This window comes from Nerophis lumbriciformis, linkage group LG21 (assembly GCF_033978685.3).
Source record: "Nerophis lumbriciformis linkage group LG21, RoL_Nlum_v2.1, whole genome shotgun sequence".
Classification (NCBI taxonomy): domain Eukaryota; kingdom Metazoa; phylum Chordata; class Actinopteri; order Syngnathiformes; family Syngnathidae; genus Nerophis; species Nerophis lumbriciformis.
The window spans coordinates 38,781,600-38,797,750 of NC_084568.2; the positions used below are offsets into that span (position 1 = coordinate 38,781,600).

At 44.7% G+C, this 16,151-nt stretch overlaps 1 protein-coding gene across 2 annotated transcripts in view; it reads right to left on the bottom strand.

Moving 5' to 3' along the window:
- The window catches only part of nsun2 (NOP2/Sun RNA methyltransferase 2), a 49,555-nt gene that overhangs the window by 12,275 nt on the left and 21,129 nt on the right, over positions 1–16,151 (bottom strand). For both annotated transcript variants that reach the window (XM_061982394.2, XM_061982393.2), the window contains 6 exons: positions 12,892–12,966; positions 10,285–10,415; positions 5,658–5,731; positions 5,457–5,587; positions 5,186–5,282; positions 4,905–5,113 (listed from right to left, as the gene is read on the bottom strand). In XM_061982394.2, the coding sequence (XP_061838378.2) occupies positions 4,905–5,113; positions 5,186–5,282; positions 5,457–5,587; positions 5,658–5,731; positions 10,285–10,415; positions 12,892–12,966 (717 nt within the window). The remainder of the gene's footprint in view (positions 1–4,904; positions 5,114–5,185; positions 5,283–5,456; positions 5,588–5,657; positions 5,732–10,284; positions 10,416–12,891; positions 12,967–16,151) is intronic.

Here is a 16,151-nt window from a genome sequence, read left to right on the forward strand (position 1 = left end):
AAGTGTCCATCTCTTTTCTTTTTTTTTCTTCTGTTGTGGCATATGCAGCAGGTGCCTGCTCGTTTTTCGTATGTGGGTAACAACATTTAACTATGTATATATATTTCCCAATTGGTTTAACTGCCACCCGCCTGAATCTATTTAAAATCTAATTTTTTTTTATTTCAACCGCCCGACCCGACCCGCGGATAAAATCTAATTTTTTTTAATTTCATCCGCCCGATCCGCGGATAATCCGCGGACTCCGCGGTTGTGCCCGCAAACCGCGCATCTCTACTAGTTAGTAACACAGGAGTAATACATGTGCACAATATTTTAAATAGAATATTTAATTATAAATATTAGGGGTGTCCAGTATGATACCAATATTGGAGCCTTTGCCGATACTGATATGAATCCAATACGATACCGCACATACCGTATTTTCCGCACTATAAGGCGCACCTAAAAACCACAAATTTTCTCAAAAGCTGACAGTGCGCCTTATAACCCGGTGCGCTTTATATATGGATTAATATTAAGATTCATTTTCATAAAGTTTCGGTCTCGTAACTACGGTAAACAGCCGCCATCTTTTTTCCCGGTAGAACAGGAAGCGCTTCTTCTTCTACGCAAGCAACCGCCAAGGTAAGCACCCGCCCCCATAGAACAGGAAGCGCTTCTTCTTCTACTGTAAGCAACCACCCGCCCGCGTAGAGGAAGAAGAAGCGCGCGGATATTACCGTACGTTTCATTTCCTTTGTGTGTTTACATCTGTAAAGACCACAAAATGGCTCCTACTAAGCGACAGGGATCCGGTTCATGAAAAGACGCAATCTCTCCATCCGCACACGGATTACTATTTCACAGCAACTGATATTCCTGTGAACCGCACTGTGGATACAACGGGAGCACGTACGGTGAATATTCGCACCACAGGGAATGAGAAGTCATCCTTCACTGTGGTTCTAGCTTGCCATGCTAATGGCCAGAAACTTCCACCCATGGTGGTATTCAAAAGGAAGACCTTGCCAAAAGAGACCTTTCCAGCCGGCGTCATCATAAAAGCTAACTCGAAGGGATGGATGAAGAAAAGATGAGCGAGTGGTTAAGGTAAGTTTAAGTTTAAGTCCATGTTGATATACGACTCCATGCGCGCCCACATCACGCTGGTTTTGATATATTATTAAAGTTTGACTGACCTATCTGACTGTTTTTTTGACATTCCTTTAGCGCAGTTAGATGCGGCTTACAACACGGGGCGGCTTATAGGTGGACAAAGTTTTGAAATATGCCGTTCATTGAAGGCGCGGCTTATAACCCAGGGCGCCTTATGGTGCGGAAAATACGGTACTTTTATTTTGTAACGTGGCATGTCAGAACAGGTTTGATAAGTGAAATTACTCGGAAACACACGGTAAGAATAAAAAATATTAACCTATGGATCACTAACTGGAAGGTACTGCTCATGATGCAGGAGGTTCAATGAGGCTGGTTCTGGGTTGTTCACTAAGAACCAAATGCATGCTTCTCTTTCCTTCTCTTTTTGTTTGGTTTTGTATTGTGTAGTTATATTTATATGGTAATGAATATTCTGTGACTGTACATTGTTTGCTTGATTTTTATTTGTTTCTGTATTGTGTAGGGTCAAATCAAATGATGTGGACACTTTTGTTACTGGATACTTTCTGGTACGCTTCTGCCTTGGAGACTTTGCATGTGTAAGTACTATGTAACTATAATGATTTAATACTTGTTTATGTTGACAAATGTGCTGTTTTACACTGCAATATTGTTCAATGATTATTACATATGTCGAGCTTGTGTGTTATTGTGTGCTTAGATATTGTGTAGCTGCTCGCTCCTAGTAAGCTACAGCCTAGCATGTTTACCTTTTGTACAAACCCTGTTTCCATATGAGTTGGGAAATTGTGTTAGGTGTAAATATAAACGGAATACAATGATTTGCAAATCATTTTCAACCCATATTCAGTTGAATATGCTACAAAGACAACATATTTGATGTTCAAACTCAAACTTTATTTTTTTTGCAAATAATAATTAACTTAGAATTTCATGGCTGCAACACGTGCCAAAGTAGTTGGGAAAGGGCATGTTCACCACTGTGTTACATGGCCTTTCCTTTTAACAACACTCAGTAAACGTTTGGGAACTGAGGAGACACATTTTTGAAGCTTCTCAGGTGGAATTCTTTCCCATTCTTGCTTGATGTACAGCTTAAGTTGTTCAACAGTCCGGGGGTCTCCGTTGTGGTATTTTAGGATTCATAATGCGCCACACATTTTCAATGGGAGACAGGTCTGGACTACAGGCAGGCCAGTCTAGTACCCACACTCTTTTACTATGAAGTCACGTTGATGTAACACGTGGCTTGGCATTGTCTTGCTGAAATAAGCAGGGGCGTCCATGGTAACGTTGCTGCTTGGATGGCAACATATGTTGCTCCAAAACCTGTATGTACCTTTCAGCATTAATGGCGCCTTCACAGATGTGTAAGTTACCCATGTCTTGGTCACTAATACACCCCCATACCATCACACATGCTGGCTTTTACACTTTGCGCCTATAACAATCCAGATGGTTCTTTTCCTCTTTGGTCCGGAAGACACAACGTCCACAGTTTCCAAAAACAATTTGAATTGTGGACTCGTCAGACCACAGAACACTTTTCCACTTTGTATCAGTCCATCTTAGATGAGCTCGGGCCCAGCGAAGCCGATGGCGTTTCTGGGTGTTGTTGATAAACGGTTTTCGCCTTGAATAGGAGAGTTTTAACTTGCACTTACAGATGTAGCAACCAACTGTAGTTACTGACAGTGGGTTTCTGAAGTGTTCCTGAGCCCATTTGGTGATATCCTTTACACACTGATGTCGCATGTTGATGCAGTACAGCCTGAGGGATCGAAGGTCACGGGCTTAGCTGCTTACGTGCAGTGATTTCTCCAGATTCTCTGGACCCTTTGATATTACGGACCGTAGATGGTGAAATTCCTAAATTCCGTGCAATAGCTGCTTGAGAAAGGTTTTTCTTAAACTGTTCAACAATTTGCTCACGCATTTGTTGACAAAGTGGTGACCCTCGCCCCATCCTTGTTTGTGAATGACTGAGCATTTCATGGAATCTACTTTTATACCCAATCATGGCACCCACCTGTTCCCAATTAGCCTGCACACCTGTGGGATGTTCCAAATAAGTGTTTGATGAGCATTCCTCAACTTTATCAGTATTTATTGCCACCTTTCCCAACTTCTTTGTCACGTGTTGCTGGCATCAAATTCTAAAGTTAATGATTATTTGCAAAAAAAAAATAAAGTTTATGAGTTTGAACATCAAATATGTTGTCTTTGTAGCATATTCAACTGAATATGGGTTGAAAAGGATTTGCAAATCATTGTATTCCGTTTATATTTACATCTAACACAATTTGCCAACTCATATGGAAACGGGGTTTGTAAATGACTTGATTAAAATAGAAGGACAGATGGTCTTATTGGAGAACATTTAGATGCAAGCTGATACCATCTGATACATGCTTTTGTGCTGATATCTGACCAATGGTTTCATATGAATACATGATCAATAGTAGTGGGATCACACTCCTCAGCCTTCCCGGTAAGGTCTATTCAGGTGTACTGGAGAGGATAGTCGAACCTCGGATTCAGGAGGAACAGTGTGGTTTTCGTCCTGGTCGTGGAACTGTGGACCAGCTCTATACTCTGGGCAGGGTCCTTGAGGGTGCATGAGAGATTGCCCAACCAGTCTACATGTGCTTTGTGGACTTGGAGAAGGCATTCGACCGTGTCCCTGGGGAAGTCCTCAGAGAGTATGGGGTATCGGACTGTCTGATTGTGGCGGTCTGCTCCCTGTATGATCAGTGTCAGAGCTTGGTCCGCATTGCCGGTAGTAAGTCAGACACGTTTCCAGTGAGGGTTGGACTCCGCCAAGGCTGCCCTTTGTCACCCATTCTGTTCAGAACTTTTATGGACAGAATTTCTAGGCGCAGTCAAGGCGTTGAGGGGATCTGGTTTGGTGGCTGCAGGATTAGGTCTCTGCTTTTTGCAGATGATGTGGTCCTGATGGCTTCATCTGGCCAGGATCTTCAGCTCTCACTGGATCGGTTCGCAGCCGAGTGTGAAGCGACTGGGATGAGTCCAAGTCCATGGTTCTCGCCAGGGAAAGGGTGGAGTGCCATCTTTGGATTGGGGAGGAGACCCTGCCCCAAGTGGAGGAGTTCAAGTACCTAGAAGTCTTATTCACGAGTGGGGGAGGAGTGGATGGTGAGATCGACAGGCGGATCGGTGCGGCGTCTTCAGTAATGCGGACGCTGTATCGATCCGTTGTGGTGAAGAAGGAGCTGAGCCGGAAGGCAAAGCTCTCAATTTACCGGTCGATCTACGTTCTCATCCTCACCTATGGTCATGAGCTTTGGGTCATGACCGAAAGGACAAGATCACGGGTACAAGCGGCCCAAATGAGTTTCCTCCGCCGGGTGGCGGGGCTCTCCCTTAGAGATAGGGTGAGAAGCTCTGTCATCCGGGAGGAACTCAAAGTAAAGCCGCTGCTGCTCCACACGGAGAGGAGCCAGATGAGGTGGTTCGGGCATCTGGTCAGGATGCAACCCGAACGCCTCCCTAGGGAGGTGTTTAGGGCACGTCCGACCGGTAGGAGGCCACGGGGAAGACCCAGGACACGTTGGGAAGACTATGTCTCCCGGCTGGCCTGGGAATGCCTCGGGATCCCCCGGGAGGATCTGGACCAAAAGGCTGGGGAGAGTAAAGTCTGGGCTTCCCTGCTTAGGCTGCTGCCCCCGCGACCCCACTTCAGATAAGCGGAAGAAGATGGATGGAGGTTGTGGTGCAGATAGAATGAGTGCAAACATAAAAATAAGGATGGAGTGACTCACCCACACACGCCATCTTGCTTGTCACTCTTCTCCTGATCTTCTTTGGCTGCTCCCTCCTGGGCGTCCCCGTCTACTGCGCCCTCGGCGCCGTCTTCCTCCCGCTCCTCTCCGTCTGCGGCGACACTCTCGGATAGGCAGGGAGTCGGTGCAGGGGCCCCCGGGGAGCTCTGTGTTTGGGCCTCGGTGCCAGATGAGGAGTCTCTCCCCAGCTGGAGAGTAAAAGGAGTTACCAACTGTGACAGATAAAAACTGAACAGGCGAGGGACAAGTCTGGAGCGTACCTTGGGGTATCTTCTGTTCCAGGGCATGGGGGCTTTCTTCATCAACACGGCCACAAAGAAACCTCCTGTGTTCTGGTGATGGGGCAAAATCCTCATGCTGGGAAGACAAAGCTTGTAATGAAGTCTGAGCTGGGATAAGAGAATCAAGCACATGGAGAAATGTGCCAGCAGAGATACAAGAAGACTTTTAGTCCCGCATTCAAGAAGGTAAAAGATGGGACAACAGCACCCTCTGCTGGACAGCACTGTGCACATCATTTATCGTTCATACCATCTCTCCAGATGCATGTCGGCCAGTTTCTGGGCGTCAGTGGGCGGGAACATGGTGGGTCGGATTTGAGTGTGCCGGCTGCTCGGAACCGCCGACCAGTCAGGGTACCACTTGCCCTCTTTGGTCATCAGCTGCAGACACAAGAACACTTCACATCCTTTCTAGGCTAGACAAAAGGTTGTGATGCTGATGTTGCACCACCTTCCAGGAAGTGACGCCGGGCATCCACTTCAAGCCTGGCAGGTCTGAAGAGCAGTCCACAAGCTCCAGTGCTCCTACGCCGGAAAAACCAAGTCAGACTCAAATGTATTTTCCTTCTTCTCCAGGGACAATACCAAAAAAGTGAAACTTGAGAGTAGGGCTGCACGATTAATCACCTCAAAGTTTTAACTAGTGTGATAAGGTAACCATAGGAGGCTGAGGGCTTTTATTCTTCGCCGTCACCGACAGAATTGTTGAGGCTTGCGTTTCTTCCTCGCTTCAAACTGGGAGGAAGAGGTCTTCATCTATGCATCGTCATTATTCACCAGTGGAATTAAGTGAACGCAGAGAGCCCTCTTTACAGTTGTTGGTGGGCACAGAGCGAGACCACCAGCTTGACACGCACAGGAAGCACAACCTTGCCACTCTTTAGTCAGAAGTGCCGCAAAGTAACAAATTAGACGGGGAAAAAATGTGATTGCAAAGCCAAACGTCTGATGGGAATATTTCAGCTTCAAATGGGACGGCGTGGCGCAGTAGAAGAATGGCCGTGCGCGACCCTAGGGGCCCTGGTTCAATCCCCACCTAGTACCAACCTCGTCATGTCCATTGTGTCCTGAGCAAGACACTTCACCCTTGCTCCTGATGGGTGCTGGTTAGCGCCTTGCATGGCAGCTCCCTCCATCAGTGTGTGAATGTGTGTGTGAATGGGTAAATGTGGAAGTAGTGTCAAAGCGCTTTGAGTACCTTGAAGGTAGAAAAGCGCTATGCAAGTACAACCCATTTATCATTTATCATTTAAATGGGGATGGGCAATATGAGCCCATCAACGCGGACGGACGAGCAAGAATGTTGTGATTACGTGGTGGCAACACAAACAAAAAGACTAACTAGTTTTTCCAACTGTGAAAAATAATGCACTTTAAGATGTTTGATATTCATTGAAGTTACATTTTTGCTTACAGAAACGAGAGTTCATTATTTTTTTGGTTTATTTATTTAGGATAAAGTTATTTACCTTCCAATTACAGTACAATGGTAAACAATTCTACAGTAATAAGAAATACAACTGTATAACCTTTTAAATTGTTACTTGCAATATTATTACCGTATTTTCCGCACTATAAGGCGCACCTAAAAACCACAAATTTTCTCAAAAGCTGACAGTGCGCCTTATAACCCGGTGCGCTTTATATATGGATTAATATTAAGATTCATTTTCATAAAGTTTCAGTCTCGTAACTACGGTAAACAGCCGCCATCTTTTTTCCCGGTAGAACAGGAAGCGCTTCTTCTTCTACGCAAGCAACCGCCAAGGTAAGCACCCGCCCCCATAGAACAGGAAGCGCTTCTTCTTCTACTGTAAGCAACCACCCGCCCGCGTAGAAGAAGAAAAAGCGCGCGGATATCACCGTACGTTTCATTTCCTTTGTGTGTTTACATCTGTAAAGACCACAAAATGGCTCCTACTAAGCGACAGGGATCCGGTTCATGAAAAGACGCAATCTCTCCATCCGCACACGGATTACTATTTCACAGCAACTGATATTCCTGTGAACCGCACCGTGGATACAACGGGAGCACGTACGGTGAATATTCGCACCACAGGGAATGAGAAGTCATCCTTCACTGTGGTTCTAGCTTGCCATGCTAATGGCAAGAAACTTCCACCCATGGTGATATTCAAAAAGAAGACCTTGCCAAAAGAGACCTTTCCAGCCGGCGTCATCATAAAAGCTAACTCGAAGGGATGGATGAAGAAAAGATGAGCGAGTGGTTAAGGTAAGTTTAAGTTTAAGTCCATGTTGATATACGACTCCATGCGCGCCCACATCACGCTGGTTTTAATATATTATTAAAGTTTGACTGACCTATTTGACTGTTTTTTTGACATTCCTTTAGCGCAGTTAGATGCGGCTTACAACACGGGGCGGCTTATAGGTGGACAAAGTTTTGAAATATGCCGTTCATTGAAGGCGCGGCTTATAACCCAGGGCGCCTTATGGTGCGGAAAATACGGTATATATATATATATATATATATATATATATATATATATATATATATATATATATATATATATATATATATATATATATTACATTAGGAACACTGTATAGTTTGTATTGATTATTTATTCCATTTAGGAGCATGATGTCAACAAAAGCTCTGCAGAAAGCAAAATATTTTTAAATAAATTATTGCAAATTGTTCTCATGCAGGGAAGTTCAAACTACGACTGCCAGCCAGCGTCTGCAGTTTGGCCCGCGAGACCTCACGAGTTCTGCAAATAATTTGGCCCTCAGGTGTTTCCAAATTGACTTGAAATAACTGTCAAAATGACCCTTGCAATTTTGCCACCAGCTTATGGACAATGTTAGTAAATCGGGCCAATGACAATTAATTGTGCTTTGTGTAGATCAGAGCACAGCATTTGATCTACGGGCGGTATAGCTCGGTTGGTAGAGTGGCCGTGCCAGCAGCTTGAGGGTTCCAGGTTCGATCCCCGCTTCCACCATCCTAGTCACTGCCGTTGTGTCCTTGGGCAAGACACTTTACCCACCTGCCCCCAGTGCCACCCTCACTGCTTTCAATGGAACTTAGATATTGGGTTTCACTATGTAAAAGCACTTTGAGTCTCTGGAGAAAAGCGCTATATAAATATAATTCACTTCACTTGATGACAACCTTCCCTAGTCATGGTGCAAAAAAGTGAAGCGCTTTTCTCCAGAGACTCAAAGTGCTTCGCAACCCATTATCTACATGTTTGAGCTACATTCAAAGCAGTGTGGGTGGCACTAGGAGCAGGTGGGTACATTGTCTTGCCCAAAGGACACAACAGCTGGTGGAAGCGGGAATCGAACCTGGAACCCTTACGTTGCAGGCACAACCACTCTACCAACAGACACACGCCACCCCAGAAAAAAAAATACCAACACAAAAAGTGGTCACACAAGACACAATCTGCACACTGAACTTTGTAGGTATTATAAAACAGTGTTTAAGCAGCATTAAAATGCCATTTAAGTCCATTACAATGCATTATGGGAAAAATGCATGTTTGGCACATTTTAGCTGCTGGATATTTCTGATTGATTACAAAAATTTAAGGAGGTTGTCAGGGAGGTAAACAATGTAGGAGTCCATCTTTCACATACTCTTAATATTCAATTATATTAAATATACATCCATTATATTAATATTATAAATACACATACAGTATGTGTATAGGCTATTAAAAAAATGTTTAGCCCAATGTGGCCCCCAAGTTAAAAAGTTTGGACACTTCTGTAGTAATGTGTGTGAGTATCTTTGATTGACAGTCTAAAAGCATCTTGTCTTCCTTCACTTGTTATTTCCACAGTTCTATGCATTTACATGTATAAAAAATAAACATCGCAAATCAAATTTCGGAGAGAAATATTGCAATGAGTTTTTTTTTTCCTTAAAATGGTGCAGCCTAGAGATGCGCGGATAGGCAATTATTTCATCCGCAACCGCATCAGAAAGTCGTCAACCATCCGCCATCCACCCGATGTAACATTTGATCAGAACCGCATCCGCCCGCACCCGCCCGTTGTTATATATCTAATATAGACGATGCAAGGCATTAGTGAGGTTATAAAGCTTTTGCCTGTTAAAGAAAGGAGACTGATCCAATGCAGCACAGACATTCGCGTGCCACGCTGTCACGGCCCAGACGCACACCAGTGCGCAATCATATGGGAGCAGCGCTGAGCGCAGCGCTGAGCGCACCTCCAAGCGCGTCTCGCTGCCGGCGACGGCCGGGAATGGGCCCGACGCTCTAGCGCCATCCATTTTCAGGGCTAGTTGATTCGGCAGGTGGGTTGTTACACACTCCTTAGCGGGTTCCGACTTCCATGGCCACCGTCCTGCTGTCTATATCAACCAGGGTGAGCCCCACCCCTTTCGTGAGCGCACTGCGCGCGGAGTGACCCCTGTTACGCGCCCCCGGCAACAGGGGTGGCGGGCAGGTAAGCTGCGCGGGCGGAGCGCGCGGAGTGACCCCTGTTACGAGCCCCGGGCCACGGGGGTGGCGGGCATATGCTGCATATGCCACAACAGAAGAAAAAAAAAAAAAAGAGATGGACACTTTTACGGAGCGTAGAAGGGACGCCGGCCGCGGCGAAGGCGGACAAGGCGGGGTGTCGGTGCGGTGGTGACCCTGGACGTGCGTCGGGCCCTTCTCGTGGATCGCCTCAGCTACGGCTCCCGGTGGGGCCCTCTCGGGGGAAGGGGCCTCGGTCCCGGACCCCGGCGAGGCGTCCCTTCTCCGCTCCGTAAAAGTGTCCATCTCTTTTTTTTTTTTTTTTCTGTTGTGGCATATGCAGCAGGTGCCTGCTCGTTTTTCGTATGTGGGTAACAACATTTAACTATGTATATATATTTCCCAATTGGTTTAACTGCCACCCGCCTGAATCTATTTAAAATCTAATTTTTTTTTATTTCAACCGCCCGACCCGACCCGCGGATAAAATCTAATTTTTTTAAATTTCATCCGCCCGATCCGCGGATAATCCGCGGACTCCGCGGTTGTGCCCGCAAACCACGCATCTCTAGTGCAGCCATATTGAGAGTAGTCAGTGTACAGTGTATTGTTTGCTACCTTCACTCTTCTCCAACAGCGCCGCTATGACAGCTTCATCCTCAATGGGGTTGAGTGAACAGGTGGAGTAGACCATCCTCCCCCCCACAGCCAGCTGCTCCACACCATGCACCGCTATACGCAGCTGGAGGCTGGTGAGTATACACACACACACACACACACACACACACACACACACACACACACACACACACACACACACACACACACACACACACACACACACACACACTCTTTAACAGGGGTGTCCATTACATGGATGGCAAGCTAGTGGTGGATGGTGGAGGGTGTGTCAGTCCATCGCCAGCCAGGCATTAAAAAAAAGAGGTAAAAATGAGTGATTATCAATCTTCAGCTAGATGTGACTTTGGTCACTTGATTGACATTGACAACACCCGAGGGTCTTGTGAGATGACGCTGGCTGCTGCCAGATCATTATTAAGAAAAAACGACCGACAGGAAGGCGAGAAACACCTTATTTCAACACTCTTGCGCCGTACCTGCCGTCAAAACTCTAAAGACTGACCGCACAGTTTCTGCCTTCACAATAAAAGCCCTGCTTCATCCTGCCTGCGCTAACAAGTTAAGAGTCTCAGAAAGCTAGCAAGTTAGGGGGTTTGTATTTCTTGTAAAGTGTATAAAAAGGAGTATGGAAGCTGGATACTTTCATGTGGTATTGGACAGAAAGGAGGACTTTTGTTCTCCTCCATTAGAAAAAGTGTAGGTTGTCATCACTACTGTCTGATTCCAATCAATGCAAGTCATCACAATCACACCAACTTATATTCTTGTCTTCATGAAAGAAACATGCTTGTATTATCATTCAACACCTTTCACTTCTTAATAGGGATGTCCCGATCCAGGTTTTTGCATTTCCGATCCGATACCGATACTGACCGATACCGATACTGACCGATACTGGCCTATCCGAGCATGTATTAAAGTTTAAAGTTATTTAGCCTACTTAGTTGTCAGAATCATGTTGAAAAGGGTTTTAGTACTCTTGATAACAACTAGCCAGCTGAATTAGGGGAGTTTGAATAATACACAATGGTTGGTAACAAGAAACTGACCTGTTTATTCAAGGATAAACACAAAATAGACCAAATTATACATGACAAACAGAAATGGCATCATTGAACTAGGGCTGGGCGATATGGCCTTTTTTTAATATTGCGATATTTTATGGCCATATTGCGATACACAATATATATCTCGATATTTTGCCTTAGCCTTGAATGAACACTTGATGCATATAATCACAGCAGTATGATGATTCTATGTGTTTTGATTGATTGATTGAGACTTTTATTAGTAGGTTGCACAGTGAAGTACATATTCCGTACAATTGACCACTAAATGGTAACACCCCAATAAGTTTTTCAACTTGTTTAAGTCGGGGTCCACTTAAATTGATTCATGATACAGATATATACTATCATCATAATACAGTCATCACACAAGATAATCACATTGAATTATTTACATTATTTATAATCCAGGGTGTGGAGGGGGGCGCCGGATGTAAGTGTCAAAAAGACAGCCAAAAGAGTTTGATATGAGAATAAATCTAAAGTTAAAATATAGGGTAGAAATGCACCCATTTGCAGGAAATGTAGGCTTGATTTTCAAAATGTTCTTTCAAGGCTTGCATGTCTACATTAAAGCATTCTTCTTCATACTGCATTAATATATGCTACTTTTAAACTTTCATGCAGAGAAGGAAATCACAACTAAAAAAATCACTATTTTTTTCATACGGTGTTGATGTGGAAATTTTTGCCATTTTGATGGTGTGGACGTGTGGCACCGAATGGAGATAAGCGTCTCGACAGACCTCACAATATTTGAACAATGATGACGAAAACTGTTGTCTCTGTCGTGTCCGTGTGTCAAAAATTGTTATGCGCTTATTTTTTTATTTGATTTTGTGCGTGGCATAGATTTGCTATGCGCAGAGGACGCTTGAGCAGGCGCGCACCTTAGCGGCTGCGCTAGCATCACAGCTAACGTTAGCCATGCCGCTACCTCGCTCTCTGCTGGGAGAGGACGTATACGTATGTGACGTATGACGTGACGTGTGTAAGAAGGTGCGCTCGCTGTCTGTGAGAGGGAGACACAGGAAAGAGTGAGAAGAGCCTGTGGTGTAATGCCAGCAGCTAAAAGCAACTGCGTGAGAATTGTGGATGTGTTGAAGGTGTGCTGGAAAATGCGGAACGGAAATTACGGAGCAGCAGAAAAGTGGAATGTATTATTTAAATCAGTGCGTTGGAAAACACGGACCGGAGTTTTTTTTTAAACTGGATCTGGATCGGCATTTTCCCATGCCTTGCCGATACGCAATTTTTGGCAAATATCGGCAGCCGATCCGATCCAAATATCGGATCGGGACATCCCTACTTCTTAACCTCTCTTCCATCAATGAATACATATAACTGATATATGTGAATAATCCCCTCCACTTTCTACATTGAAAAGTACAGTAGCTATAATATTGCCTACTTTTATAATGAGTGCAAAAAGACCACATCCGTGTCGTGAAATAGCAATTTTGATGCGCCGCAAAAAAGGACTTGATTAAAAGAGGTGATGGCCGCATGTGCTCACCCGTGAAGGTGCAGGCTGTTGCTGGTGGTCCACTTCTTCCACACGTCGATGTTCTTCCTCATGGTGCCGTCCCCGCTGTGTGCACACAGCAGCAGTGAGTGAGTGAGTGAGTGAGTGAGTGAGTGCAGCACGTTGGCAAACTGACCGCTCACAAATTGTACAATTTGCTTTGAGGAAGATACAATCTCAATGTATGTGTTTCACATGCTTCTGGATATTCCACTTTGCAATGCACCAGTCCCTCCACGACAGAGGTGGGACCAAGTCATTGTTTTGCAAGTCACAAGTAAGTCTCAAGTCTTTGCCCTCAAATCCGAGTCAAGTCCCGAGTCAAGACAGGCAAGCCCCGAGTCAAGTCCAAAGTCAAGACTGGAAAGTCTCAAGTCAAGTCCTAAGTCCTGCATTTTGAGTTTCGAGTCCTTTCAAGTCCTTTTAACCACAGACTAATATATTAACACAGATTGTGTATGCTTTTCAAACGCTGTATTTATTTATTAAAACAAGTGCATTTTAAATTGCAGGAAAGAAAATTGTGCTGACATTGCACTTTATAATAGCACTATTAACCAGTCATTTTAAACATTAACTCATTCCTTTACAGAACAAACACATTGAAAAATAAAGTGCAAATGTACTTATTTGTACAAAAGTGTTAACATTGAAAAAACATGACATATACGTGAACATAACAAAAAAGTTGTACTTTTTATATGTCAGGGCCCTATGCTGCATTGCATTTGCAAAAGACCAAATTAGCCAAGAGTCTGTCAGTCATTTGTGCACGATGGGGGCGTAGTATGATGCCACCATGGCTGAAAACTCGCTCCACTGGAGCACTGGAGGCAGGCACTGCCAAGACTCTCATGGCCACTCGGAACAGTGAAGGAAGAGTCTTCATGTTCAATGCCCAGAACAAAAGGGGGGAGAGAGTTGTTTTGGGTTGGTGCACTACTTGTAAGTGTATCTTGTGTTTTTTATGTTGATTTAATTAAAAAAAGAAAAAAAAAAAGAAAATTCTTGTGCAGCCCGATACCAATCGATCCACGGACCAGTACCGGGCCGCAGCCCGGTGGTTGGGGACCACTGAGATAAACAACCAACAGTATGTCAGAAAGCTAGCTAAAACGGTACACATATTCATAATATAGTATACATTTTAACTGACCTTTATTTTACTATTGTCTTTTTTTAGGTGGCTAAAATACGCGGTGCTGCTGACCGCCGTCTAACGTTACGTGTGATATATTGACTAACGTAACCCTGCTTAAAAAAAATCACTGAACAAAAAGTATGAATAAGGTAGTGAACTGCAACAGATTCCCGTGTTTGCAATAACGTTATAACGTTAGCAGTGAGTTTACAGCCTCACTGATTTAACTACACAGCAAATAAAAGTCACGTTACTTAGCCAATAAACGTTATCTTACATTCAAAACTTACCGTTCTTTGTGCAACTTCAAATGCCGGACGAAGTTGGAAGTTGTTGCCTCTCCATCAGTCATTTTCGAACCGCATGTGTTGCATACTGCAAACCGTTTTGTGTTGACCACCTCGTAATTTTTATACCCAAACAAAATTATTTTAGGTATCATTTTTTGTTCACTGGCGTGTGGTTTGGACATGTCTTCTTCGTTGGTTGTCCTGCAATTTGATTGGATGAATGCTGTGTGATGAAAACAAAGTAGATCTAATTTGATTGGCTGTTGTACTGAGACCACACCAGCTGACACACGCAACGCTGATAGACAAGTACACAATGAAAAATACGGAGCGCTCCCGAATAACTTTTTCATCTTTGGGTTTTGGGGAAAGTAGCAAGTCATGTCAAGTCATGTCAAGTCAAAAGGCTCAAGTCCAAGTGAAGTCACAAGTCATTGATGTTAAAGTCTAAGTCGAGTTGCAAGTCTTTTTACATTTTGTCAAGTCGAGTCTAAAGTCATCAAATTCATGACTCGAGTCTGACTCGAGTCCAAGTCATGTGACTCGAGTCCACACCTCTGCTCCACGATCTCACCGTTTTTGGGTTGCCATAATTGCGACTTAAAATTCTTGAGTATGGCGGCAGACTTTTCAGAAACTTGTGGCAAAAGTTTTGAATCCGCTAATGATTTTTTTTTAAACAGTGTCTAAGTGTTCCTTGTAACCTTGACATTTAAAAAACTAATGATCGCAACAAAAATACTGTGTTGATGTTTTACTCGTTTTTTAACCCCACAGACTTAAAAGTAGACAGTATATGGCACATACTCAGAGCTCTTTGTCAAATGATTTAACTAACTTAGGCCTTGACTGATTATCAGCAGTATTTGAGGTACATCTGCATCTGTTTTTTTTTCCTATCTGTTTTTAATACATTGATGATGAATAGGAGAAATTTCCTATTTCTGGGGCTGAGGTTGCTGAGGTAGTTAAAAAGCTCCTCGGTGGCAAGGCCCCAGGGGTAGATGAGATCCGCCCGGAGTTCCTTAAGGCTCTGGATGCTGTGGGGCTGTCTTGGTTGACAAGACTCTGCAGCATCGCGTGGACATCGGGGGCGGTACCTCTGGATTGGCAGACCGATGTGGTGGTTCCTCTCTTTAAGAAAGGGAACCAGAGGGTGTGTTCTAACTATCGTGGCATCACACTCCTCAGCCTTCCTGGTAAGGTCTATTCAGGTGTACTGGAGAGGAGGCTACGCCGGATAGTCGAACCTCGGATTCAGGAGGAACAGTGTGGTTTTCGTCCTGGTCGTGGAACTGTGGACCAGCTCTATACTCTCGGCAGGGTCCTTGAGGGTGCATGGGAGTTTGCCCAACCAGTCTACATGTGTTTTGTGGACTTGGAGAAGGCATTCGACCGTGTCCCTCGGGAAGTCCTGTGGGGAGTGCTCAGAGAGTATGGGGTATCAGACTGTCTGATTGTGGCAGTTCGCTCCCTGTATGCTCAGTGCCAGAGCTTGGTCCGCATTGCCGGCAGTAAGTCGGACACGTTTCCAGTGAGGGTTGGACTCCGCCAAGGCTGCCCTTTGTCACCGATTCTGTTCATAACTTTTATGGACAGAATTTCTAGGCGCAGTCAAGGCGTTGAGGGGATCTGGTTTGGTGGCTGCAGGATTAGGTCTCTGCTTTTTGCAGATGATGTGGTCCTGATGGCTTCATCTGGCCAGGATCTTCAGCTCTCACTGGATCGGTTCGCAGCCGAGTGTGAAGCGACTGGGATGAGAATCAGCACCTCCAAGTCCGAGTCCATGGTTCTCGCCCGGAAAAGGGTGGAGTGCCATG